Genomic DNA, 25,823 nt, shown 5'->3' with positions numbered 1-25,823 from the left:
GATTGATTTCAAATGTGCCAATCTTGCATTTCTGGATTAAATGAAGCTTGAATTTTACCCAAGAGTTCTGTGTCTATGCTCCTGAGTGAGATTTCAAGATCTAGTTTCTACATTCTACGGGCCCAAAAGATGAGTTGGGGATTTTACTCTTTTCTCTCCCATGGGAGGTTTGGGGCAAGTTTGGCAAAACTTCCCCTTTAAAATTTTGGCAGAATCTACTACTAAAGCTAATGAAGCAACCCAGAGGTGGGTGGGTGGGTTGGTTGGTTGGTTGGTTGGTTTTTTAATGTGGTACATATGAATTAAAATTCTATTTCTTGAGAATCAAATAGCCGTTCTCCCTATATGAGCTTTACCAGAACTTTCCCACTTTACATAAGTTCTCAAATTTATGTTCATGAAGTCAGTCACAACATTCTCTGATCGTTTCTGTGGTGTGACCTGAGAAATGCTCCCCTTCCATTCCCATCAGAGTTGACTCGTACATCCTGTCTTCATTGTTTCATCAGCCTCGCCAGAAAATAATAAGATTTATTGATATTTTCAATATTTCAACTTTTGACTTTTTAAGTCACTGTACTGTATACTTATTTAATTGATTTCTGCTCTCGTTTATTCATTTTTTTATTTATAATCTTTTTGTGTTCATTTATTCTTTTCCCAAATTCTTGAGATGAATGCTCAAGCTATTGCTCTCCAGCCTGTGAACTTTTTTAATATGCATTTTAAAGAGCCTCTGTTTCCATCTGAATACCGAAAAGCTATATCCCAAAGCTTTGACTTGTAGTATTTCCATTTTCTCCAATTCAAATCATTTCTCTAGTATTCATAAATTTTTTAATTTGATTCATGATGCATTTAGAAATGTGTTTCTTGATTTTTAAACACGCAGATATTTTCCAGCTCCCGGTTACTTACTTATTTCTATGTCAACAATGAATATTAAATCGGTGACTAGTAGAGACCACCCCAGTTACTGTATCAGGTATATGCAAGCTAATTGGTCCAAATTCAAGTTCAGAAACTTGTATCTAGGCTTCATCATGTTTTCTACACCCACCTTGAGTGAGTAAATTCTTAGCATCTATTCCCAAGATTTTATGGCTTCCCTCGATTGAATAATCCATTCTCGGGGTGGAACAGGAGTCGAGGAAACACTTGTCATTGAGGCAGTGACCATGACTGAAGTGGGTACAGGCTCTGCCTGCACACCCACCACAAGAATGGTCCCAAGGAAGAAAATAGAGTCGTGGCAAGAGGAAACTGTAATCAGTGTGTGCTCATGATATTTTTCATCCATTATCTCATTTATCTTTATAACATCCCTGTAAATAATGGAGCTCAGACCTTGCCCCTATACTTTTCATGTGTTCGATGTACATCAAGCCTTAATACAAAGGTTATGTCCATCATGAGAAGGCACAGACCTGGTTAACAGCAGAACTGAGCAACGGACTCGGAGAAGTCTCGAGGCTCATGTTTCAGCTAGTCCATAAGATCCTTTGCTAGTCCTGTGTGGTATAACCTCTACCATGTTTCTAATTCTAAGTCTTCTGGGTGATATCAAGGTGTAATGCTGTGTTCATGTGGTTTCCTTCATTACACGTTATATGTCTGCCAAAATAATTCCAGAATGCCTGCCACTGTGGGCCCCTTCAGTACCATGATGTGTGTGTGTGCGTGTGTGTGTGTGTAACATTCGCTTTTGAATATGGTCATCTTAAAGAAAATGGGGGTTATTTCCAGCCCTCATCCATTTCACAGGACATGCAGGCTCTGCTGTCCTGTCTGCTTGGCTGATCAATGTTCCAAGATATCCTGCATAGTCAGAAGTGAGCGTCTGTCAGTGGAAGGACACAGTCATGAACAGTGTTTTTAAAAACCTTCAGTAATCAAGGGTGCTTGGGTGGCTCAGTCGGTTAAGCATCCAACTCTTGATTCTGTCTCAGGTCATGATCTCAGGGTCATGGGATCGAGCCCCGAGTCAGGCTCTGTGCTCAGTTTGGAGTCCGCTTGGGATGCTCTCTCCCTCTCTCTCTACCTCTCCTCCCCTTCATCCTTGCTTTCTCTCTCTAATAAATAAGTAAAATGTTAAAAAAAAAAATTCTTCAGTCATCAGTATGGCAGTGGACTTAACAAATGGAGGTATCAATCCAGATATGCACAAGGAGACAGTTGATGATTTCTACATAGTGTGTCACCTACTAGAAATGGCCTATCTCCTAGGAGGCACAGTCCAATGTCTCACAGTGTTTCCAAGAAAAATTCCTCATCTCTTGAATCTTTAGATATTTTTAAGCATCTCTTAGTGTTGTGGTCATAAAGGTTGTTCTTCCCTTCTACAATCTTGCTTTTCCCCATCCATCAGTGGAAGGCTGACTGGCAGAAGCCGAGGGTCTTTACAAGAGCCAGTAGAAGTAGAAGTAGTTGAACAACTTTCTTAACAAACTAAGTAAAAATTTGTGATGCTTAAGTTCCCGCACTCAGTCTATGGATTCCTCCATGACAACTCGAAAAAGGCAAATGCCCCAGGCTTCTCCTGATGTCACAGGATAAATGCGTACTGACATCAGGGGACAGTCACTCACGTAGCATTAATCCAAAATTGTTTTTTCAAGAATCTCCTCTTTCCAAGCACCTTTCTTAGGGCCTTCTTCATGTCCTTATTCCTGAGGCTGAAAATTAGAGGACTGAGGAAAGGGGTAATGACCGTGTAAGGGATGGCCATGAGCGTGTCATCCCCTCCTGAAGCTTCTGGCTTCAGATAGACAATGGCTGCAAACCCAAAGTGGACAAGGACCACTGTGAGATGTGAGGCACAGGTAGAGAAGGCCTTCTGCTTGCCCTCGGCTGACGGGATCCTGAAGACAGTGGAAAGAATGAACATGTAAGTGATGATGATGAGCAGGAACGTGCCTATCAGGCCAGACACGGAGATCACTGTCACAACGGACCCCGTGAGGTCGGTGTCTAGACAGGACAGCCTCACCACTGCTCGCATGTGGCAGAAGAAATGTCTGACAAGGTTGGGGCTGCAGAAGGAGCCCCTGAATATCAGCGCAGTCTCTATCAGAGAGATAAGGAAGCCTCCAGCCCAAGCAGATGCCACAAGTTGTCCACACCCCACGTTGGTCATAAGCAGTGGATATCTGAGAGGGTTGCAGATGGCCAGAAAGCGATCATATCCCATCAAGGTCAGGATGATGCAATTGGTGCCACCAAGTCCCAAGAAGAAACACATCTGCAAGCCACACCCCGTGACGGAGATGCCTCTGTTCCCAGTCAGCAGATCTGCCAGCATCTTGGGGATGATGGTCAGCGTGTAGCACGTCTCGGAGAAAGAGAGGGCACCAAGGAAGAGATACATGGGGATGTGGAGAGATCTGTCCACCCAAGTGAGACCCATGATGGCCAGGTTACCTGTGAGGGTGAGAAGGTAGAGGCCAAGAAAGACCAGGAAGAGGAACATCTGCACATGTGGGTACACGGAGAAGCCAATAAGAATGAATTCTCCCACGACTGTCTGGTTGACCTTCATTGTTTCCGTGTCTGAAATCTAAAAGAAAGAACAAATACTCCATTCTCCATGATTCTTTGAAAATTATGTTGTGACGAAGACAGATGATCAGCGTTATAATTACTAACTGATTTTTCATTTAGTTCAGCAAAATACCCTGTGTATATAGGTTATGTGTTTTCCTAATTTTTAACCCACTTGTTACATCTTTGTTCAGTGATCAATCCTTGATCACTTATTGGGTGACAGACACACCTTCAGGCTTATTTGTTAGAATGACTTTACTGGCTGGTAATATAATGAGGGGAAAAATATTCTGATTGGTATCCGGATAAAGGAAATTCAGGTGCATTAGGTGAGCCAGATTTGATCAGATTCTGAATTAAAAAAAATAAAATAAAATAAAAACCCTACCAAGTAGTTAATACGCAGTCAGAGTCTGACAGAGCAACTTCCACATATAACATTGTGAATATCTAATGAGTGAAGGTTGATAATTTTTTGTTAGGAAATTGGGGACCACTTTTGGACAACAGCTTATAATTGTAAGGAGCCCAAAGTCATTATCTCTTCTTGGAGAAGAATTTAGGTCCTGAAAGTGAAGAACACATTCCCTCCTCTTGCTCTGAGGAGAGGGAAGATCGTGATACTCCAGGACCCTTCAGATGAAAAGTGACCAATAGAGTACATGGATGCTATTGATAAACAGACCCTTTACACAAGCACAGTGCAGGTAGCAGCTGAAAATTTGCCCACTTCTTCAATGCCAACCCTGGCATCTGAAAAAGTTAAATTCTAGAGATTCCGTGAATTCATCAATCATTCTGCATCTGATTTAATCTCAGATTAAACTTCTACAACATGCCGTCTTTCCTTATATTTAATGCTATACTGAGCTGCTGATTTTCCTTTCCTACACGTCAACATATTTAATAACTAGCATCGGTAGGGTCTGCATTTTGCCAAATTCCTTGTAATGTTTATTGGTTTTATTCTTGACAATGAAAATGTGAAGCACATGGCATGGCTGGGACGTGTGTATGGAAGCTGTGGTTTTTGTGTTTTAGAAATAAGATAGTTGTGTCTATGAAGTGGCATGTTTGGAGCTGGAATCCACCTGTTTTGAGTTTAATTGTGTATTCTTTCTATTTATCAATGTCTCTTCCTTGAGGAAAGAGGCTATCAGTCACAGATTTCTGTATTTCTCACAGCGCTAACAAAATGCATTAAGAAAGTAATGGTTCCCAGTATGTGTTGTATGGATAGGTTAGTTATCAAAAAAGCTGTGGAATCTATAAACAGTTTCCCTTTTACTTTGTTATTCAGCACTGTGGAGCGTGAGGAGCACACAGCTAGACAGACTTCCCACTCTTAATTAGATTTTGTTCAGGCAAAGATTAAGTCTTCTGTCAGCAGCATCGAGCTTGGTCACTGACAGTCAAAACAGGCAATAAGGAAATGGTCTAAGTTATAATTATACACTTTAACAAGCACAAATAAATATAAATAAAATAAATATGTAATTATAAATTTTATCATCAAAGGCTACAAAAACAACTCATGGCCCGATGGACTCTCCTCAGAGATCTCCTGCTGCTTCCGTCCTCTTAGACCTGATGAGGCTTGATTTCGTTTTTGGCCACGCGAGAATCATGGGTCTAATCTTTCTCACCACGCTTTCTCCTTTCCTGTTTCCCACTTTCTCTCACTGTATCCACACCTGCTATCTATGGGCAATTATCTTCCCAAAAGGAAACTAGAGCATTCTTTTTTTTTTTTTTTGTCTTCCTGCCTTAGGCAATTATATTAGAAGGGGACAGTGTCTAAACGATCCGTGGGCTTCCTTCGCATGAGGTACGTTAAGCAAGACTTAGGCCTCCTTAACATCCAAATTTAAGATCTCCACACCCACACTTGAAGCTCGTAGTTCTATTTTCCCCTGCAAACGGCCTTCTCACGCCCTTTGGACTGTCTCAGACGACTTTGTCCTCCCAGAAGTACTAGGTCCTCCTCACCCTTCTGCCCACGGCTGAGACCTTGTGAACAATCCCTCCCTCAGGAGAGCATGGACGTCTCCCAGTTCTCTCGACTCTCCACAGGAATTCTGAGGAAGAGCAATCAGATTGTGGAATGAAAAGATGAATAAAGTGGCGTGAGGGGCAGAAGAGAAGAGCAAAACAAGTTGTTTTTCGTACCTGGCATCCTCAGTGCAGACCTCACGGCTCTTTTTTCCTTTCTTTTCTTTTCTTTCTTTCTTTTTTCTGTCTTTCTCTCTCTCTCTCTCTCTTTCTTTCCTTCTTTTTTTTAAAGATTGATTTATTTACTTGAAGAGAGAGAGAACAGGATGGGGGGCTAGCAGTGCAGGGAGAGGCAGAGGGAGAGTCTTAAGCAGTCTCTGTGAGGAGCATGGAGCCTGATGTGGGGCTTGATCTCACAACCCAGAGATCGTGACCTTGAGATCATGACCTGAGCCCAAACCAAGAGTCAGATGTTTAATCGACTCTGAGACCCAGGTGTCCTTCAAGCTCTTTCTAACATACCGATTGCAGAACAGCCTGATTCCCATGATATGCCACATTCCCTCCTCAACAGCCCAAAGGGCTTGGGTTCAAATCCATCATTAAATTCGGGAGCATTTTGAACATGCAAAGAATCAGCAATTCATGTCCCAAGACAGATGGTCCCTTACCTAGTTCTTACCTAATGGTGCGCTCAGTGCCTACTTGGTGAAGCTCTGGTGTTGGAGGGTGACTTCCAGAATCTCCACTACTCTGACGTATTCTGAATGCCTGTGTGTGTAGGGGTGAGGGAGTCATACACCTCACCCTCACCTGTTTCTGAAGTTATCCCAAAATCGACTTGTGACAAATTTAGTTTGGGATATGGATCCACTGACAAAAGAAATGCACACCCTTTCCGAAGTCCCAGAGAAATGCAATTTGAAGAAAATGCAGGGACAATTAATTGTGGGGAAATCAGAGTCCAAGAGTCTCCTACCTCGTGTGCTTTATCAGGGCCCTAGGGCTAGCTCAGTGCTGGGCTTATCCTCTTCCACGATGGTCTTCACGTGGCTGGAAACCTGCTTTGTTCTTCGCTCAGAAGAGACAGAGATCTGCTTCCTACACAATCATTGATTGAACAGGCTACATTTTTCACCTCGTCACTGTTAGTTTAGTGACCTTGGAAGTCCATGAAGCTTCTGGGTCTAAGGTTGGGGAGTGAGGATAAGGCCCCGATTCTGTGCAAGCGTTGGTGTCCTGTGGCCCAGAGCTTCCGACATGAGTTGTGAGGCTGGGCGGCATGACCTCTGCTCTGTGTCTACCACTCGCCCAATCCCAGTGGTTAAGAACCTTCTCTTCCACCAGTTTAGGATGTTGCCTGATCATTACGAGGACCCGAGGCTCCTCCGCTCTGGAGGTTTGCTCTGGTTAGGAGACCCTCGGGGATTCCTCTCTCCTTTCATCAGAGGAAGCAAGAGAACTTTCTCACTTGACTTTGTAATTTTCTCTCATTAGTTACAGGGCTTTGTGGAACACGTGCTAGTAAAACTCTGCTGGGAGTCTCTGGGGATTTAAAACTTGCAGAGTTCATGTTCTGTCCTTGTTAATTCGCAGGTTTTGTTTTGGCAGAGAAGGGAGGGAGGCCCATCCCTGACGTCTCCCTGCCCGACGCTCTCACCCTCTCATCACCAGCCCCTGTCCTGGGCATTTGGGAAGCGCTCCCAGTGTTTGAAGATGAGGCTGAGAAGGAATGGGCTCTTCTTACAAGGAATTTGCAGATGGAGGAAAGAAGGTGCAGGCACAGTGTGCCGAGGGCTGAAAGTGCTCAGACAAGACGGCACATATTGGAGCCGAGTGGCCCCAGGAGGGAAAGACCACGAAATAAGAAGGCTGGTATCATGTATTGCTGTAGTCCAGCGCTTGCAACTCTGTAACGACACAAAATTGATCAAATAAATATATTTCAAAAGAATAATTGGCATATATGTGTATTGTGTATAAATATAATGGCAATGAGATTTTTTTTAAAAAAAGCTTATTTATTTCAGGGCCCCTGGGTGGCTCAGTGGCTTAAAGCCTCTGCCTTTGGCTCAGGTCATGATCCCAGGGTCCTGGGATTAACCCTGCATCAGGATCTGCTCAGCGTTGAGGGGGCTCCCCCCCACCACCACCCCTCTACCTGTCTCTCTGCCTACTTGTGATCTGTCAAATAAATAAATAAATGACATCTTTTAAAAAAAAAAAAAGCTTATTAATTTCAGAGAGAGATATTGAACACAAGTGGGGAGGGGGGACAGAGGGAGAAGGAGAAGCAGGCTCCCTGCTGAGCAGAGAGTCTGACGCGGGGCTCGATTCCAGGACTCTGGGATCGTGACCTGAGTCGAAGGCAGATGCTTCACCACCTGAGCCACCCAGACGCCCCAGTAATGAGATCTTAAAAACATGTGAAGAATATACACAGATGGGAAATAAGCACTTGAAAAGGTGCTCATCATGATCACTCATTAGGAAACACAAAATAAAAACACAATATGATTCCACGACACAACTAGTAAAAAGAAGACTGGAGGGGCGAATGGGTGGCTCAGTGGTTAAGCCTCTGCCTTCAGCTCAGGTCATGATCTCAGGGTACCCGGATCTAGCCCCACATCAGGCTCTTTGCTCAGCGGGGAGCCTGCTTTCTCCTCTCTCTCTGCCTGCCTCTCTGCCTACTTGTGATCTCTGTCTGTCAAATAAGTAAATAAATATCTTTATTAAAAAGAAGAAGAAGAAGAAGAAGAAGAAGATTAGTCATGTTAGTGTTGGTGAGGATTGGAAGAAGTGTAACATGTATGCTATTGTTGCAAATGTAAAAGCTAGAAAATAGTTCACAATTTTGGAAAGTAGTTTACAGATTCCTTAAAAGTTTGATCTATTTGAGTCCCAGGGAAACGGTCTATATTCATGTTTCTCAGCACTCCCCTTTAAATACACCTACAAAGCCTGGAAATAACAATCCTAAGCATGACTCGGAAAGGTGAGGCAGAGAGGATGGACTGGCCCAGGCAAAGGCAAAATGAAAACATAAATAAATACATTAATAAATACATAATAAATAAATAATAAACGCAAGCTAAGGCTGTTCTCTCTGGCAAAGAACCAAGAAAGGGGAAGTCCAGCAGGGACGTAGTAGGGAGACCTAAAACCAGTGACAGTGGGCGCCCTGATCTGCCTGGTCCTGCGGTGTCAGCCCCCACCGCTCCCCCACACCATCCACCCACAGCAGCATTGCCAGCAGAGCCTGGGGGGGCGACCTGCCGTCCACCTCACACCAGGGAAAGCCATATCCTGAGCCACAAGACAAACCACAGTTAGCTAGCATACGGTTTTCTTCGAGTTTCAGGTGTCGACTGCGGTAATTGTGCACTTGCAGACACTACCCCATGGTCCCCACAAGGGCAGGCCTCCGTCCCCATCCCCTCTTCAACTGCCGGAAGTTTCAAGGGACGGGAACCCTACAGAGGACATGTGGTTCTCTCACCACCATGGGATCAAGCTAGAAGTCAAGGACAGAAAGTCTATAAACACGTGGAAAGGAAACAATATTAACCAGTCCACCCGCGATTACAACATGCCCGTGTGTGGGATGCGGCCGAAGCGTCTGAGAGGAGGGCAGCCCCTAATAGGGAATTGAATTCCTGTCTCGAGAACCCAGAAAAACATAACAAAATTCATCCCCAAGTTCATTTATAGGCTTGACGCAGTCCTTTCCAAATCCCAGAAAGGTATATATAGATAGAAAGATATATAGAGATAGATAGATAGATAGATAGATCTACATAGATATAGATATCTACATAGATATCTATAGATAAACATCTAAATCTATAGATACACATCTGTAGATAATATACATCTATATCTACAGATAGATAGATAGATCTAGATATATCTATCTTCTCTGCAAATACAAATCTTCTCTATATATCTAGATCTAGATATCTATCTGGGATTTGGAAAGGACTGCATCAATAGATAGCGCTAGATATCTATCTATCTCTATCTATCTCTATCTATCTCTATTTTATTTTATTTATTTTTGTAGAGAAGGACAAACATTTTAATTTACACGGAAAGGAACAAGTTCAGGAACACCTGTAACTCTCTTCAAAAAGAAGAGTCGAGCGGAAATCACTGCACCCAGCGGTAACACCCCCCGCAGACCCGCGTTAATCAAGACGCGGTGATACGGGCCGAAGCCACCGAGGAGCCCGACTCTGCTTCGTGGTGTTCTGGCGGCCGTGAAACCTTCCCACTCCCACCTCCTGCCCTCCTGGCACACAGCTGGGCAAGCTGATGGACAAGCCTGCCGCTCTGTCCTGGGGCGCCTGCGGGAGGTGCAAACCAGGCCCCTTCGGTGTGGGGTCCCACCCGGAGCACTCGCTCCCTAGCCCTCAGGGAGGGGACCGGCCAGTCCGCCTGGTCAGTGCCCGTTGGGTGCAGAGCTGCGTCCCTGTTTCTTTACGGGGGGAGACAGACGGACACGTGTACCCACGTCTGTAAAATCTCCCTCTCCATACAATCCCATATTGCATGTACTGGTGTTTTAAGGCCGCTCCTACGGTTCATTTTAAAAAATGTAGTCAATGGAATTTAGATGCAAAAGTAATTTGCTCTCTTAGATCTTCCATTTTAAAATATATTTTGTATTTTTCTCTGTGAACTTCTCGGATATATGTGTCCCTAAATATTTGTTTATGAGTTTTTGATGGGTCACCTTACCATACTTCTTGGTAACAAAAATGTCTATAGGTTGATTCTTTTAAAGTGTTTTTATCGTCCATTCTGAATGACAGCCTTGCTGGATCAAGTGGGCTTGGCTCCATGTGCTTCTCACTGAATGCCTGAATACATCTTGCCAGACTGTGGACTCTGGGGAACAAACCGAGGCTTTCAGAGGGGAGGGGTGTGGGGGTTGGGTGAGCTCAGTGATGGGGATTCAGGAGGGCATGGACTGCTTGGAGCACTGGGTGTTATGCGCAATGAATCACGGAACCCTACGTCAAAAATAATGATGTGCTGAATGATGACTAAGGTAATATAATAAAAAAAAACTCTTATTAAATGTGAAAATTAGAATTTTAATGTAAAATTATCTCTGAGTAACAGTAGTGCTTTAAAAATTACCTTATATATCAATGAATGATATTTCTTTTTGCTAAAATGAGCTCAGGATCACCTTTACTCCAAAAAAAGTTTGCTTTTTTGTTTGTTTGTTTTTAAGAAAAGCAGTGCTACTCAAGCTTTTAAAATTCCTTTTAAGTTATAGTTCATTAGTAGCCGAATGGTCTATCATCAAAAGGTATTTTTAATAATTTAATGGAGAATGAATTTATCAGTTCTTTATTTCTACTTTCTCAAAAACAGTGATACAGAATCTATTCCTGGAAAGGACTTGAAAAACTATTCTTTGTCTATCACGAGCATGCAGTTTTTCAGTTTCTGAGAAGTTTATCGTAATAGGGTTTTCTAGTTGTCACAAAATGATGGTCAACTATGATCATTTATCTGTTATTTATAAACACATTGCCTAAGTTTATCTATTCGGAAGTATGGGGGAAATAAAAACACTCTGGATTTCAGTCACCTGGTCAATCCTCTTAGCCTCTCACATGCTTTGGCTGTCTCTTTTTTTTTTTAATTTTTTATTTTTTATAAACATATATTTTTATCCCCAGGGGTACAGGTCTGTGAATCGCCAGGTTTACACACTTCACAGCACTCACCAAAGCACATACCCTCCCCAATGTCCATAATCCCACCCCCCTCCCCCCAGCAACCCTCAGTTTGTTTTGTGAGATTAAGAGTCACTTATGGGGGGCGCCTGGGTGGCTCAGTGGGTTAAAGCCTCTGCCTTTGGCTCAGGTCATGATCCCAGGGTCCTGGGATCGAGCCCCGCATGGGGCTCTCTGCTCAGCGGGGAGCCTGCTTCCTCCTCTCTCTCTGCCTGCCTCTCTGCCTACCGGTGATCTCTGTCTGTCAAATAAATGGATAAAATCTTTAAAAAAAAAAAAAAAAGAGTCACTTATGATTTGTCTCCCTCCCAATCCCATCTTGTTTCATTGATTCTTCTCCTACCCACTTTTTTTATCCCTCAATTTACTTAACTTTGAAAAGGCGGGAGTTAAGATTTCATTCCTTGGATTTACTTATTTTATTTAAATTCAGTGAGTTAACATATCATGCACCGTTGGTTTTACAGGTAGAGCTCAATGACGCGTCAGCTGCAAACAGCAGCCAGTATCAGACGCCACTGCCCTCCTGAATGCCCGTCCCCCAGTCACCCCATCCCCCCACCGCCCTTCCAGCCTCCCTCAGTGTGTCTCCTACAGTTCGGAGTCTCTCAGGGTTTGTCTCCCTCTCTGATTTTGTCATATATTTTTTCATTCATTCGATTTAGGAAACTTTGTGACACAACCTAACTGACTATAGGACTTTCACTTCCAGATCCCAGAGTAGAAGGACCTTCCCGTGCCGCCTGCCTCCTGTAACTGAAAACGCTGGACATTATGCATAAAGCACACCGACGTATCCGAACGCTGGGAAGGACAAGAATAACTGCGACTTTGGGGCCCAAGGAACAGTACGGTGACCAGTTCTCTGGGTTTTCTTGTTGCCTTGTACTTCCCAGTCCTGGAGCTGCTGAAGTAGACAGCCTGGAAACACTAATCAGACCCCCCCAACCCCCAAAAAAGAAACAAACAAACAACCAACACCCTTACTGCTGATTTTGTTGACCTTTTCTATTGTTGTTCTAGTCTTTATTTGTTTCTGCTCCCATTTTGTAATTTCCTTCTCCCTGCTCTCTTTGGGTTTTGCGTGTTCTCCATCTTCTAGTTCTGTCGGGTGTGAAGTTAGGTCGTCTGTTCAAGATCTCTCTTTTCCCTTAGTGTGGGTTATTCATCATCATCAACCTTACTCTTAGAAGTGCTCTTGCTGCGCCTCCTCAGTTTTGTCATGGCGTCTGGGGCAAGATAGGTTTTTATTTCTCTTTTGAGTTCTTTTCCGACCACTTGGTTGTTCAGGAGTGTGTTTTAAATTTGTATTTCCATAATTAGTCAAGTCTGAGTTCGAGACCTGAAACTTCTCCATCACTTCAAGAAGTTCGTTCGTGCCCTTATCCAGTCAGGGCTGAGGGGACCACGAGCGAGGTGATTTTCTCAAACGTTATACAACGTTCCTGTTCTTTAAATTCATAAATGGAAACAAATTCTAAGAGCTGTGTTGCTTGTGGCTTCTTTTACTCAAGGGAATGCTTTTGAGAATTTCCATGGGGTTACACGTTTATTCCTTTTTGTTTCAGGATATTGTTTAGTATTCCCATGGTCATGGTCATTTGGGCTGTTTCTAAGTTTTTCATAATTACAGATTAAACAGCTAAAACATTTATCCAAGTCTCCGTGTGGCCACATGCCTACTCTCTCTCTGTTCAGCTTTGTACAAATTGGCTTTTCTTTCAAAGTTGCTCTGCCATTTCGCTCTGCCATCTGCTCTTTGATAAGCATATGTTTAATTTTTATGGTTTGATTGATCAATTTTTTATGCCTATGCATTTTTGTCTCCTGCCTAAAAAAATATTTTGCCTTCCCCAAGGTAATGAAGATATTTTCTGTGTATTCTTTTAGTTGTTTTGTCCTTTCAGACATTTAGGTCTACACCTCATCTGGGATAATTTCTGTATACGGAATGCAGTGAGGACTACGTTTTTATTTTGGTTTTGCTCTTTTTTCTTACCCCGAGATTCAGTCATGCCCGTACCATCAGTTGGAAAGACTTTCCTTTCCTCATTGATTTGCAAGGCAACCTTACGGAAACTGATGGTACTGGATACAGATGTGACTGTTTCTGGACTTTATATTTTTTATTGGTCTATATACCTACCTTTTTGCTGGTAGCAGTTTTTTTCATTATTGTTACTTTATAGTAATTTTGAGTTCAGGTGTTTAATTTGTATGTTTAGATCTTTTCATTTCCAAATGATGTCTAGAATTAGCTTCCCAATTTCTACACACATCCTGTTGGAGTTTTTTTATAAAGGTATATTGAATCTATAGATAAATTTGGGAAATCAAAATTACAATATTGAATCGTTTTATCCATGAAATTTAACGTATTAAATTTACTTAGATTTATTTTAATCTTATCTCTTAATGTTTAGAATTTTAAAGTATAGGGTACTTCCTCATCTTTTTAAAAATTTAATTCTAAGTGTTGATTTTAAGCATCTGTGTTTTGATACTATTAAAATAAAATGTAATTTCTTATTTTTTGCAACTAATATGAAGAAAAACAGGGGCGCCTGTGTGGCTCAGTGGGTTAAAGCCTCGGGTCTTGATCTCAGGGTCCTGGGATCGAGCCCACATCGGACTCTCTGCTCGGCGGGAAGCCTGCTTCCTCCTCTCTCTCTCTGCCTGCCTCTCTGCCTACTTGTGATCTCTGTCTGTCAAATAAATAAATAAAATCTTAAAAAAAAAAAAGAAAAACAATTAACTTGAGAACTTGCTAAATGTACTTATTAGGTTTGTAGACCTTCTGTAGATTTAGTAAGATTTTCTCAGTACACCGTCATGTCATTTGCAAATGAAGAGTTTCATCATCCTTTTCAAATCATTAGATCTTTTATATATTTTTCTCACATTATTACACTGGTTTGGACCTCCAGTACAATGTTGTATAGAGTAGCCAGAGTGCTTATTCTAGGGAAAAGAGTTCAATATTTCACAAAGAGGTATGATAGTGGCTTTAAATTTAAATAGAAACAGAGTTTTTTAAAAAAAATCAATGGATATTGATTTTTACCAATAATTTTTACACAAATATTGAGATGAGTAGATTACATTTCTTCACTTATTTGACTGATTTGGTGAATTATGTTAACATTTTCAAATAGTAAATTAGTTCTGCATTCTTGGAATAAATCCCTTTTGTTATGAAATATTATTATTATTATTTACATACTGCTGGAATATAGATTTTTCATGAAATAGGCTCAAGAACATGTTGGAGATGATAGAAGAAAGGACTGATGACGGGAAATAAATCCATAGAAATAAGTTGATCTGAAGAAGAAAAAAAGTTAAAATGAATCAATTCCGTGAGATTTTCCAGACAATATCAAGTAGTCCAATGATTAGAATATCAGAAGGAAATGAAGAGATAAAGAGAAAAATAAAGATAAAGAAGAAAATATTTTAAGAAATAATAGCTGGAAATCTCCCGTACATGGTGGAAGACAATAACGTACAAAGTCAAGATGTGCCACAAATCCCACGGAGGAAACGCACAACAGCATGTGCCCACGCCGCATCCTCCAACTGATGCCAGCCGCAGGCCAGGGGAACGCGTGGGAACAGGAGGAATCCGACCCGGCACGGGGAGCAACGCGACACCATTGCTGGCAGCTCGGGCATCGGAAGGTCGGGGGACAGAGACTCAGTAAGTGGCACGAGGGAAGATGAAGCGACGGACTTTTTATTCCGGAAAACTAAATTCCACAAGTGAAGGCAAAGTGAAGGCATTTTCAGGTAAAGAAACCTGAAGACCGCGGCCGCGAGCACGCGCTTTAGGAAGCCCCGAGGGAGGGCGGACGGGAAGGCGACCCGCGGGGACCTGGAGGCGCAGGAGCGCGCGAAGAACTCGGTGGGACACGGACGACTGAGCTGAGCGCGGTGAGCGCGGGGCTAGCCGAGGAGAGTGTACGCACGTACACTAGTACGCTCCGAATTTCCCTAAAAAAGGCGCATGTGCTTGTTGGACATCCTCCCGACGCGGTTAGGGAACGCCAGGAAACGCGGCTCTGCCGTTGCAACGTTCCTGCGTTTTGCGGGAAACCATCCAGAACTCCGTTGCCGGAGAGGGGGTGCCGGAGACCAAGCGTGCTGGGACCGAGACCAGCAGGGGAAACCGCGCGCCGGGGACCCCGCGGAAGCCGGCAGTCGCGCTGCGGGGAGACCCGCGTGCAGGGCTCCGCCGCTCTCGGACGGACGCGGGTCCCCACGCGCGGCGCGGCAGCTCAGCGACGCGGGGCTCAGTCCCCGTCTTCTCTCCTTCTCCCCACCCCCGCGTGTGCTCTCTCTCCCCCCAAAATAAATAATCTTAAAAATAATAAAATACAAACATGCGTCTGAAAGAAGCGCAGTGGACAGACGAGGACGTGGGCAGAGGGTGCGGCTGAGGGAGGAGCGCGCAGGGGTGGGGCTGAGGGAGGAGCGCGCAGGGGTGAGGCTGAGGGAGGAGCGCGCAGGGGTGAGGCTGAGGGAGGAGCGCGCAGGGGTGGGGCTGAGGGAGGAGGGCGCAGGGGTGGGGCTGAGGGAGGAGCGCGCAGGGGTGAGGCTGAGGGAGGAGCGCGCAGGGGTGGGGCTGAGGGAGGAGCGCGCAGGGGTGAGGCTGAGGGAGGAGCGCGCAGGGGTGAGGCTGAGGGAGGAGCGCGCAGGGGTGGGGCTGAGGGAGGAGGGCGCAGGGGTGGGGCTGAGGGAGGAGCGCGCAGGGGTGAGGCTGAGGGAGGAGCGCGCAGGGGTGGGGCTGAGGGAGGAGCGCGCAGGGGTGGGGCTGAGGGAGGAGCGCGCAGGGGTGGGGCTGAGGGAGGAGCGCGCAGGGGTGGGGCTGAGGGAGGAGCGCGCAGGGGTGGGGCTGAGGGAGGAGCGCGCAGGGGTGGGGCTGAGGGAGGAGCGCGCAGGGGTGAGGCTGAGGGAGGACCGCGCTCTCGGGTGTGGACGTGACCGTGTGGGCCTTGGAAACCGGGCGCGCCCTGGAAAGGGTCGTCTCCGCTCTTGCGACAAAAGCAGGGAAGGCGAATCCCTGTGTTCTACTGAACACCTCACCAGGAGACTCTAAAACCATGAATCTGAGCTCTGTGACCTGGGGAGGGGTGTGTGTGTGGGGGGGAGGGTCGGGTCCCTTAGACTCTATGAGGCTCGGTTTCCTCTACTATAAAATGCAATGGTTCACCCTTTTTTTTTTTTTTTTGAAAGGCTATGTTTATTATTTTATTTTGTTTTGTTTTGTTTTATTTATTTTTTTCTTTTATTAATTTTTTATTTTTTATAAACATATATTTTTATCCCCAGGGGTACAGGTCTGTGAATCACCAGGTTTACACACTTCACAGCACTTACCAAAGCACATACCTTCCCCAATGTCCATAATCCCACCCCCTTCTCCCAAACCTGGTTCACCCTTTTTTAACCAGGTTATTTGAAGTTTTCAAGGAGATTTAACATGTGAAAAGAGCGAATATAATACTTAGGACATAAGGGATTATTGTTTACATCAGATCGCAGCATCTCTTTCCCCGCAGGAGTTCTCCGCGGTACCCGCAGTCGGAAGTGCGTCCTGAGACAGCGCCCCGGGGACTGGGGCCCCTCAGAGACAGAGGCTGCTCCACGGAAGCAGAGAGGACTCGCCCCGTGGGGCCACAGGGGCGGAGGCTGTCTCGGGCTCACCTGGGAGCATCCCTTGTGCTCAGAGAAGCCTCTGAGACGGGTCTCGGGGCTGTTCCCCTGCAGGCAGGGCGGCGCCGAGGCGTCTGGGGCCTGGCTGCTGCGAAGCGGGGCTCTGCTCTCCTCCCCGTGAGCCTCGTCGGCTGAGTGGAGGCTCCCCTTGCCGGGTCTCCCAGCCGCCGCAGGGCCTCGCCTGGACGCGCACCCAAGACGCTCCGCGGAGGGCGGCAGAGATACGGGACTGGGACAGAGCTCCGTGTTCACGGGTACCGAGGCCCACGGTGTCAGAGGGTGGTCGTTGTTTGGGGGCTGGACTGTTGGATTAGGAGTCGGCACTTTTTCTCTGGTCCCGTCTCTGTCCCCTGACCCAGAAAATAATATCCCACAGGCTGCCGCGCGTCCTGTTCCAACAGGGTGCGTCCGTGCCCACGTGTGTATTCTTACGTGGGTGCCTGTAGGATGTCGGTATGAACCGGAGTGTCCGGTGCACCTTCTGCGTGTTGATGTGCTGTCTCGGAAGGCAGGTGTTGGGAACACGCCTGATGGACTTGTGGATGATGGACACGGTCACCGGGGGATACGGGGGCACAGGGTTTGGGACCTGTGACCTGGGCGTGGTTGGGGATGAGTGCTTTACCTGTGGCATGCGTGTCTCTCTGTGTAGTGTGTGTGGGTGGGCGTGTGTGTGCACACTGTGTGTCCTCGCACACGGACACGTACCTGCACGCAAGTGAGAGCGGGTCCGTACATCTATCTGTCTGGTGCTGTGGATCCCTTCCTGAGGTCTGGTTGCTGTCCCAATGAGAGGTTCCTTTCTGAGTTACAACAGGCACAAAGAAAGGAGAACCCGCCTCATCCTGCCCTCTAAGGAAACGAGGCACCTGCCCGCCAGGCGGAAGGCGTCAGCACACAGGTGACCAGGGCCCCCTCAGGATGGGTCAGGTCAATGCAACCGCCTGGAAGGGTTTTGTGTTCCTGGGTTTCTCCAGCTTTGGGGAGCTGCAGTTCCTGCTCTTTGCCCTCTTCCTACTTCTGTATCTTGCTACCCTGACCGCCAATGTCTTCATTATCGTGGTCATCAGGCTGGACAGCCACCTGCACACCCCCATGTACCTCTTCCTCTCCTTCCTGTCTTTCTCCGAGACCTGCTACACGTTGGGCATCATTCCTCGGATGCTGTCCAGCCTGGTCATGGGGGGCCAGGCCATCTCCTATGTGGGCTGTGCCACCCAGATGTTCTTCTCTGCTTCCTGGGCCTGCACCGACTGCTTCCTTCTGGCGGTCATGGGCTTCGACCGATATGTGGCCATCTGTGTCCCGCTGCACTACGCCAGCCGCATGAGCCCTGCCTTCTGCTCCCAGCTGGTCGGCACCTCCTTCCTCAGCGGGTACCTCTTCGGGCTGGGAATGACACTAGTCATTTTCCGCCTCCCGTTCTGCGGCTCCCATGAGATCCAGCATTTTTTCTGTGACACGCCTCCGGTGCTGAGCCTGGCCTGCGGGGACACGGGCCCGAGTGAACTGGGCATCCTTATCCTCAGCCTGCTGGTCCTCCTCGTGTCTTTCTCCCTCATCACCGTCTCCTACGCCCACATTCTGACGGCCATCCTGCGGATCTCGTCGGCCGAGGGCCGGAAGAAGGCCTTCTCCACCTGCGTCTCACACCTCACGGTGGTCGTCGTCCACTACGGCTGCGCCTCCTTCATGTACTTGAGGCCCAAAGCCAGCTACTCCCTGGAGCGGGACCAGCTCATCGCGGTCACCTACACCGTGGTGACCCCCCTCCTCAACCCGATCGTTTACAGTCTGAGGAATAGGGCTGTGCAGACGGCCCTGAGAAGCGCCTTCCGAGGGACACTGCTTCGTAGAGGATGAAGGCTCCCCCAGCGGCACCGTCTCTTCTGCGCAGGCTGGACTGAGACCAGGAACCCAGGAAAATGGGCCAGATGCTCAGGGTCCCCGATCAAAGCCGTCCTTCCCCTGCAACCCTCTGGGAGAGCCCTGTCCTGCTGCCTGCACTTGCCCAGGGCTGCTGGGGAACATGGAGCAGGGAACCCGCTCAGTTCACTGTGTTTAACTCGCACTGAGCTCGGAATCTGAACTCGCACTTTCTCACCATCACTGCAGAAGTCCAGCTCCTTAAGAATTTCCCAGCTGAACTGAACGAGTGGAGAGCAGTTTGGCCTGCTCGAGTTCAGAGCCGCTCTGGCTGGAGTCCAATCCAGGGGTATGGTACAGAGTGTTAAAATACTGCATAATTAAACCAACCCACCTCTGATGATCTTCCAAGATCTGAAACTTGGTGGGAATCTGTTTGAATGAGTAGCTTAAATGCTCTGTTAAGTGAAAAGGTAGGCTGTTTTCTCTCCCCGTGGGGTTCTTTCCCCTTTATTATTATTTTTGTATCACTGTCACTTTGTGCTCTTCCTTGTCATTGGCTTTCCCAGTTGGTAGATTGTATCTCAGAGAAGACGTAGATCTCCTGTTTTCTTTGATACTCGTCAAAGCTCCGTGACGGCCTCATAATCTTGGGTGTTGAGGACCTCCTCGCTTGTCTCCCTCCCTAGCATGGATACCGCCCTGTGGGATCTGCTGGGGACGTGTTCACTTCCCGCCTGCAATATACGGTGCTCGGCCCCAGTGTGCTTAGGGACCAATGAAAGGGTAATGAAGCCACACGGCTGTCAGGCCCTATAACTTATGGTGTCATGCTAGGTCTCTGCCCCCATGTCCTCGTCTGTAAAATGGCTGTAACCTTGCAGTTTTGCATTGATTACTGAACAGGACTATGCATGCAAAGAATTTAGCACCAGACCTGGATCATAATGATCTTCCAATAGATGTGAGCTGAGTTTACTGTGAATGTGCTAAGCAGAGTGATATTGGCTTTTAGTTTAGGGAGAGGTTAATTGCATGGAGAATCAGAGGCTTCATGTCTAAGGTAGTACTCGAATGTGTTCCTAACAGGTGGGTAAGTCTTGACTGCAATTAAGTGGGAAGAGAGTATATTCCAAAAGAGGGAATAGAGTAACTGAAGCTTTGTGGCAAGAGGCAGTCTAGGCCTGCTTCAGAGTGTAGTGAGCTCTCCACTCACTGAAACTGTGTCCCAAACGATGCTAAGTTAGTTTGGGTGAAGACTTCTTTGCAGACAGGAGGTTTAATACCTTGCCTCAGACTTGATCCCTTCATCAGGGAAAGTAAGCCTCTGAGCAGAGATTAGAGTGGCATCTGGGAACCGATTTCGGAAGATTAATCCAGCTGCAGAGAGGATGACAGAGCCCGGCAGGGAGGGAACAGAGGCAGGGATCAGTAAGGAATCCACTGCCGTCATCCTAAGCAAAGACCTGGGGACCAGAACATGGAGAGTGGGGCAGGAAGATGAAGAAAATGACAAACAGGAGAGATTTTGAAAATGCAGGATTCGCATAATTCAGCAATGAGGGAGCACTGGGGCATGATTTGAGAGAGAGAACTTACATTAAGGGGGCATTTTTCTCAAATAGGAATCAATCTTTTTTCCATGCCCTCAGGGAAGAATCATAGCCTCTAGTTAGAACTTCATGGAAACTGAATTTGGGAGAAAGGAAGCCAGAGCCCAGAGAAGAGAACAGGTTGGAGAGAGGTAGGAGAGTCAGTCAGATGGCAGAAAGGGCCTGGGTCTCAAGCAGTAGGGATCACAAAAAAACTCAGGGATGTAGCTATAGGGCGGGGGCTTAAACACAGGCTCCAATCTATAGATTGTAAAGGAAAAGAATTAGTAAGAATAAGTCAGGGGCTCCAGTTTAAAGTAAGTGAACAGAAGGTCAAGGGAAGATGAGTACCGGGAGGAGCTTAATCACAAATCACAAGGAACATTTGATAAAAGTGCTAATTGTTAGAAGTTGAGTATTTATAGACCTAACCAAGTTACATATACTGCTTCTGCATTTCCATTTCTGCTTGCGTGCCTAGGTGGTCAGGATCTGACTTCAGAGGGAGCTGTATTTGACGCCAACGGTGTCATCTTCTTAAGGCATTTCGTTGGTTCTTCAGACAAATATTATCTTCTCTGGACTTTATACTATTCAATCTCTTTCATAAGATGTTAACAGCCCTTAGCCATAAAGAGCATTTATTCACCTATCACATGCTTAATAATCTGATTTAGGTCTTGCAGATACTTGGTGGGGGTTGGGAGGAGAACACAACCATATTCACCTTGCCTTGGTTATTACAAGCACAATTTGTTGGAGTCCCCGTACTTCTTGGTAAATGTGATATCAATGACACTAATTTTTGATGTGTTTTTTTTTTCAAATGCAACCATTCTTGGTAATTCATAACCAAGTTTTTAAAAAATACTTTCAATGGTCATGTTCGATAGGATCCAACTGTTGAAGCAAAAATCAGTAAAAGGCACTTATACATTATTAGCAACAGAGACAGCATTTTAGATTTAACCAAAATTCGTTTGAATGGTTCCTGAAAGAATTTGTCCCTGACTGAGGAAGGACTACCTTTTGTGCAAAGGATGAGATTGAGACAAAGTGGTAGTCAGGTGTCAATATTCATGGGCTGGTGGTGAAGGCAGTGCAGGATACTAGTAGTCTCACACAAGGCAGAGATGTGATGGAAGGATTCTCACTGGCAAACAACACTGTCGACTTTTACAAATCCAGACAGAATGTTGGCATTGGCCTGAACACTCTTTGGAGACAGCACTCCCTTTTCTTGTTTGTTTGTTTTTTTCTTAATTCCTCATTTTGTAAATCTAACTCTTAGTCTAATAGGAGGCAGAAGTCAATCAAAACTTTCTTTTCATCACATTAAAATGTAAGCATGAGTGTGGGGCCACGGAGGGCAAAAAAGCTCTGCCCAGCCACAGCCTCGTCGTTCTGAGATTAATGATGTCCTCTCTAATGCAGAAGTATGGAGAAAGGGCAGGTTGAGAAGAACACAAGCGTTGGTCTTCTTCCTCTTCCATAGATATCCAGATCATCAGATATCTTTTCAAATGATATATTTTCAAATGTAAGAATTTATATGCATTCCAAACCTCAAGAGAAACCATTTGTGAGTTACAGATGTGATTCCTAGACTTTATTCATTCCGCCATGACTTTTGTTTGTGGTGTGACTAGCTTTCTACCTCTAGAGAACAATTATTTCTCATAAATACAGATGTTCACATGTGTCAGTAACATTTGATTTCACAGTGCCCTATTAAAAAGAAATACTTTAAAAAATGAACTTTTTTTTAAAGGAAATGTTTTATTTCAAAATCAAAACAAAACAAAGGAATACAGATGTGTAGAATCCAACGAAGAAAAAATGGAGAGCTTGTCCCCAGAGTAGTGACAGGTTGCATACAAAATGAGGCTGTGATGCGTCCTCTCCCCCAGCTCTGGGAATGCCTTCTATTCCCCAAGCCTGATACGTGTCCAGGTGTTCTAATAAGTGTAATAAATACACACACACCCACACACACAAGACGGTCTCCCTCCTCCCCCATACCTGCTGTCCCTTCCTCCCCCAGTACTTCCCACCACACCAAGATTTGCTATGATTCAGGAAAAGCTGCTTCTCCGTTTCCAAAGAAGGAATTGGTGAAACCCACATAGTCATAGCCGGCAAGATGGCTTTTGCCTCGTGGGTCCACATACTGCTGCATATGTGAGGCACAGAACTGCACTTGTTCTGGGGTTAGGGCCTGAAAAAAAGCAGAAAGAGATACAGCCATAGGGATTAAAAACAGCTGGCTCCTTGGAGCTGGCAACATACCCCGAACCTGGGACCCAGGGGACAGAGAGACGGGGGAGCGGCAGCCTGCCCGGTTCCCATCACAGACCTTCGCAGAGGTCTCTCATTTCTAACGCATACCTCCAGCTCGTCTTCTCGACTTAGCCCTTACCTGAGGAGTCCTATCTCACTTGGTCTACACACTTCATCCCATTCCCTAAATTTAGGTTATTCAAGAAGTGGGAAAAGAAATAGCCTTAAAAATTGAGTTTCAGAATTGGAATCGACCCTTACGGTCATTAGAGAATGACTTTAATTTTCAAGCTGGGCCAAAGCAAAATGAAATGGTGAGAGAAGCAAATGGTCACTTATGCAGGACAATGTTCGAGCAACAACAACAAGATGTGTAGGGGAGGGTAGTTGCCAACAGTGGGCCGCCAGGCCCAAGACAAGTTCAGTGACAGTGGACGCAACTGGAATCTGACCTGCTTCATGTCCTCTTTGGTAATATAGGCCTTGCCTTCTGCCAGGGCTTGGAAAGCATTCTCAATTTCATCACTGGACTTGATGTTCTCGGACTCCTTGTCGATCAGGAATGAGGTGTAGTCCTCCAGGGAGACATAGCCCTTCCTATGGGAGAAATGGTTTCCTCACTCTGAGACCGTGGGCTGCGACTTCTACTTTGACCCCACTCCTCATGCCCTTGTAGGAAAGTAAATGCCGCTTCCCAAGCCCCAGCCTCCATGCCCACAAGAGCCCTCTGACTGGACTCTCTACACAGTCTGGGGATCTCCATCAGCACCCATTCCCAGGCACTTCAAGATTTTCAAGATTCTGTCATCTTTGGCGTTAGAAAGAATTCATCCCTAACAGTGGTGTGATCTCTCCATGACTGTACTCCATCCCCACAGGCACAACAACCCCACTCTTGTCAGTCGACCTCCAAATCATGCAGGTCTCCTTACAACCTTACACACATGGAAGGATTCTTCTCTCAAGGTCCATTCTCAGAACCAGGTAAGATTCATAAATCAAGCAGAAAACAGGGACTGAGGAAATGACAGAGGCTGTGCCTGAGTTGGAGTCAGTGCCATGAACTTCTGAGCTAATCCTGCAAGGCATCAAAACCTGCCCAACTCACATAGGATAGTGTCTTCCTATTCTCGTGATGAGTTGGTACGGTGTTTCTTGGATCATTTTACCCTCTGTACTTGTCCCTCCAAACCCCAATCCCTATGATGGTCTGGCTGTTGGTCTTCTTACCTCCCAGGATCGACAACATCCAAGAACTTCTCAAACTTGGGCTCAGGTTCATCCTCCTCCACCATGGGCAGGTAGTAATTGAGCCCTCTCAAGCAGGACCGGAAATCTTTGTGGCTCAGGCGCCCGGTCAGATTCTCATCAAAATGTCTGAAGAACAAAAACATTTTATCAAGTTCAATAGAGAACCAGGTTAGAACAGAAAAGAACAGTTCTTATTGGGTCAGCTGAGGCTTTAACTCATCACAGGTCATCAGAATGGAATGGGGAGCTTGCCCCTGTTTCTGAATTATTTTTAACCCAAGGAATGGAACAAAGACAGTAAAATGTTGAGCATGGGAGAAATGTATTTTCTGAAGTCCAGGAATCTCATAGACCTATTAAAAACCATGACATGAAGGTAATTAAGACATCTAGGTTTTCATTTAAGATCCTACACCAGCACTGAGGGGAAAAAATTACTTATTTGGAGATTCCTTTTGAATGGGTTGGAAAATAAAGAACTGACCAGCTATGAAGTTATACTCACTTATATGTTGTGCTAAACTCCTTTAGTGTCTCCTCACTCACGCCTATGGTGTCTCTGAAAGGAAAAACATACATTAACCCAAGAAATAAAACAGAAAAGTAGCAAAAGACATGCCATGTGGAACAGAGAGGGATGCTAGTGGGTATTAGGCTACTCGGTCATGTAATTCAGGGGTTGGCAAACTATAGCCTATGGGCCAAATCTAGTCTGCCACTTGCTTTTGTACAGTTTAGTGAGTTATGAATGGGTTTTTACCTCTTTACATGGTTGGAAATGATCAAAAGAGGAAGTGTTCCATTAAACATAAAAATTGCATGAAATTCAAATTTCAGTGTCCATAAATAGAATTTTACCGAAACATGGACATGCTCATGAATTTGTGGGCTGTCAATAGCCTGTTCTTTCTATGACAGTGAGTGAGTAGTCACAGCAGAGACCACAGGACTCACCACAGTTGACACACTTATGATCAGTCAGTCTCTCTATAGGAAAAGTTTGCCAATCTCCGATCTAGACAATAATGCTGCCATTATTACCAAGACCTAAAGCTGCTTTGATGTAATTAATTTATTTAGAAAACAAAACAAAACATGTGAATTCTGCTCTTCTGGCTCTACACCTTGGATATTTCTTGCATTCTAGGCATTTGAGAGGGACTTTACAAAAGGGATGGTCTCCTGAAGGGACTACTTAAGATGGAGAAGGGACTCTAAGAACTGGGTGATGAGTAGCTTCAGTGGGATAGGAGCATGGTCTCCTGTTTCATAATAGACTCCCAAATAAAAAGAAATAGTCATTCTGTGGGACAGAAAAGAGAGAACGAGAATTTTGATTCTGGAGATAGCTTGTGTCCTATCTCTGAAGCAGCTCTTTCATTCAACATCCTGATCTCTAGATCCTGGGGCTAAGTTCCAACACCTAATCCCACCCACACCCTGCAACCCTGTCATGGGTCTGCAGTACTTGGCTTGGATCTGCTGTTCCAGGTTGTGCTGCATCCTCATCCCCAGCTGGTGGAGCTGGTCCCACTGTTGGGCCAGCCCGATGGTGCTGTACTTGATGTCCAGGACCAGTGCCTCCTCCAGGCTGTCTCCCAGATCCTCAATCTTGGTCAGCTGGCGCTTCATGGCCTGGATCTCCTTCTGCTTCCGCTAGAAAAGCCAAGAAGGAGAGACCAGTCATGCAAGGTACTGGCTTCAAACCAAGGGATGGTAGAGAAGAAGCCAATGAGCTTGAGTTTCCTCTAATTGTTTTCTTTTTCTTTCTTTCATTCTTTCTTTCTTTTTTTTTTTTTTTTTAATTATTCTCGGAACTCTTCCTGTC

The 25,823-nt window shown here is 45.6% G+C and overlaps 3 protein-coding genes across 8 annotated transcripts in view; 1 reads left to right on the top strand and 2 right to left on the bottom strand.

The window, feature by feature from the left end:
* Positions 1 to 2,584: 2,584 nt before the first annotated feature.
* OR10X1 (olfactory receptor family 10 subfamily X member 1) lies at positions 2,585 to 3,550 on the bottom strand (the record flags this gene model as incomplete). The annotated part of the gene is made up of 1 exon (XM_082703066.1): positions 2,585 to 3,550. Exon 1 carries the CDS (start codon positions 3,536 to 3,538, stop codon positions 2,585 to 2,587), a length of 954 nt encoding a protein of 317 aa, XP_082559192.1. The 5' UTR covers positions 3,539 to 3,550.
* A 14,377-nt stretch (positions 3,551 to 17,927) lies between these two features.
* Positions 17,928 to 18,869, top strand: OR10Z1 (olfactory receptor family 10 subfamily Z member 1; the record flags this gene model as incomplete). The annotated part of the gene is made up of 1 exon (XM_082703923.1): positions 17,928 to 18,869. The coding sequence occupies one exon, from the start codon at positions 17,928 to 17,930 to the stop codon at positions 18,867 to 18,869; it is 942 nt and encodes a 313-aa protein (XP_082560049.1).
* Positions 18,870 to 22,223: 3,354 nt separating this feature from the next.
* SPTA1 (spectrin alpha, erythrocytic 1) overlaps positions 22,224 to 25,823 on the bottom strand; it is a 64,507-nt gene continuing 60,907 nt past the window's right edge. For all 6 annotated transcript variants that reach the window (XR_014304146.1, XR_014304147.1, XR_014304148.1 and 3 more), the window contains 5 exons: positions 25,464 to 25,651; positions 24,501 to 24,554; positions 23,975 to 24,121; positions 23,197 to 23,341; positions 22,224 to 22,682 (listed from right to left, as the gene is read on the bottom strand). Coding sequence is in view for 3 of the 6 variants with exons in the window: in XM_082703910.1 (XP_082560036.1) it covers positions 22,533 to 22,682; positions 23,197 to 23,341; positions 23,975 to 24,121; positions 24,501 to 24,554; positions 25,464 to 25,651 (684 nt within the window). In the remaining 3 variants the exon portion in view is untranslated. The remainder of the gene's footprint in view (positions 22,683 to 23,196; positions 23,342 to 23,974; positions 24,122 to 24,500; positions 24,555 to 25,463; positions 25,652 to 25,823) is intronic.

This window comes from Mustela nivalis (genome assembly GCF_964662115.1).
Source record: "Mustela nivalis genome assembly, chromosome: 16".
Lineage (NCBI taxonomy): Eukaryota > Metazoa > Chordata > Mammalia > Carnivora > Mustelidae > Mustela > Mustela nivalis.
Note: the sequence above shows the minus strand (reverse complement) of the source record. Positions and strands in the feature narration are given on the sequence as shown.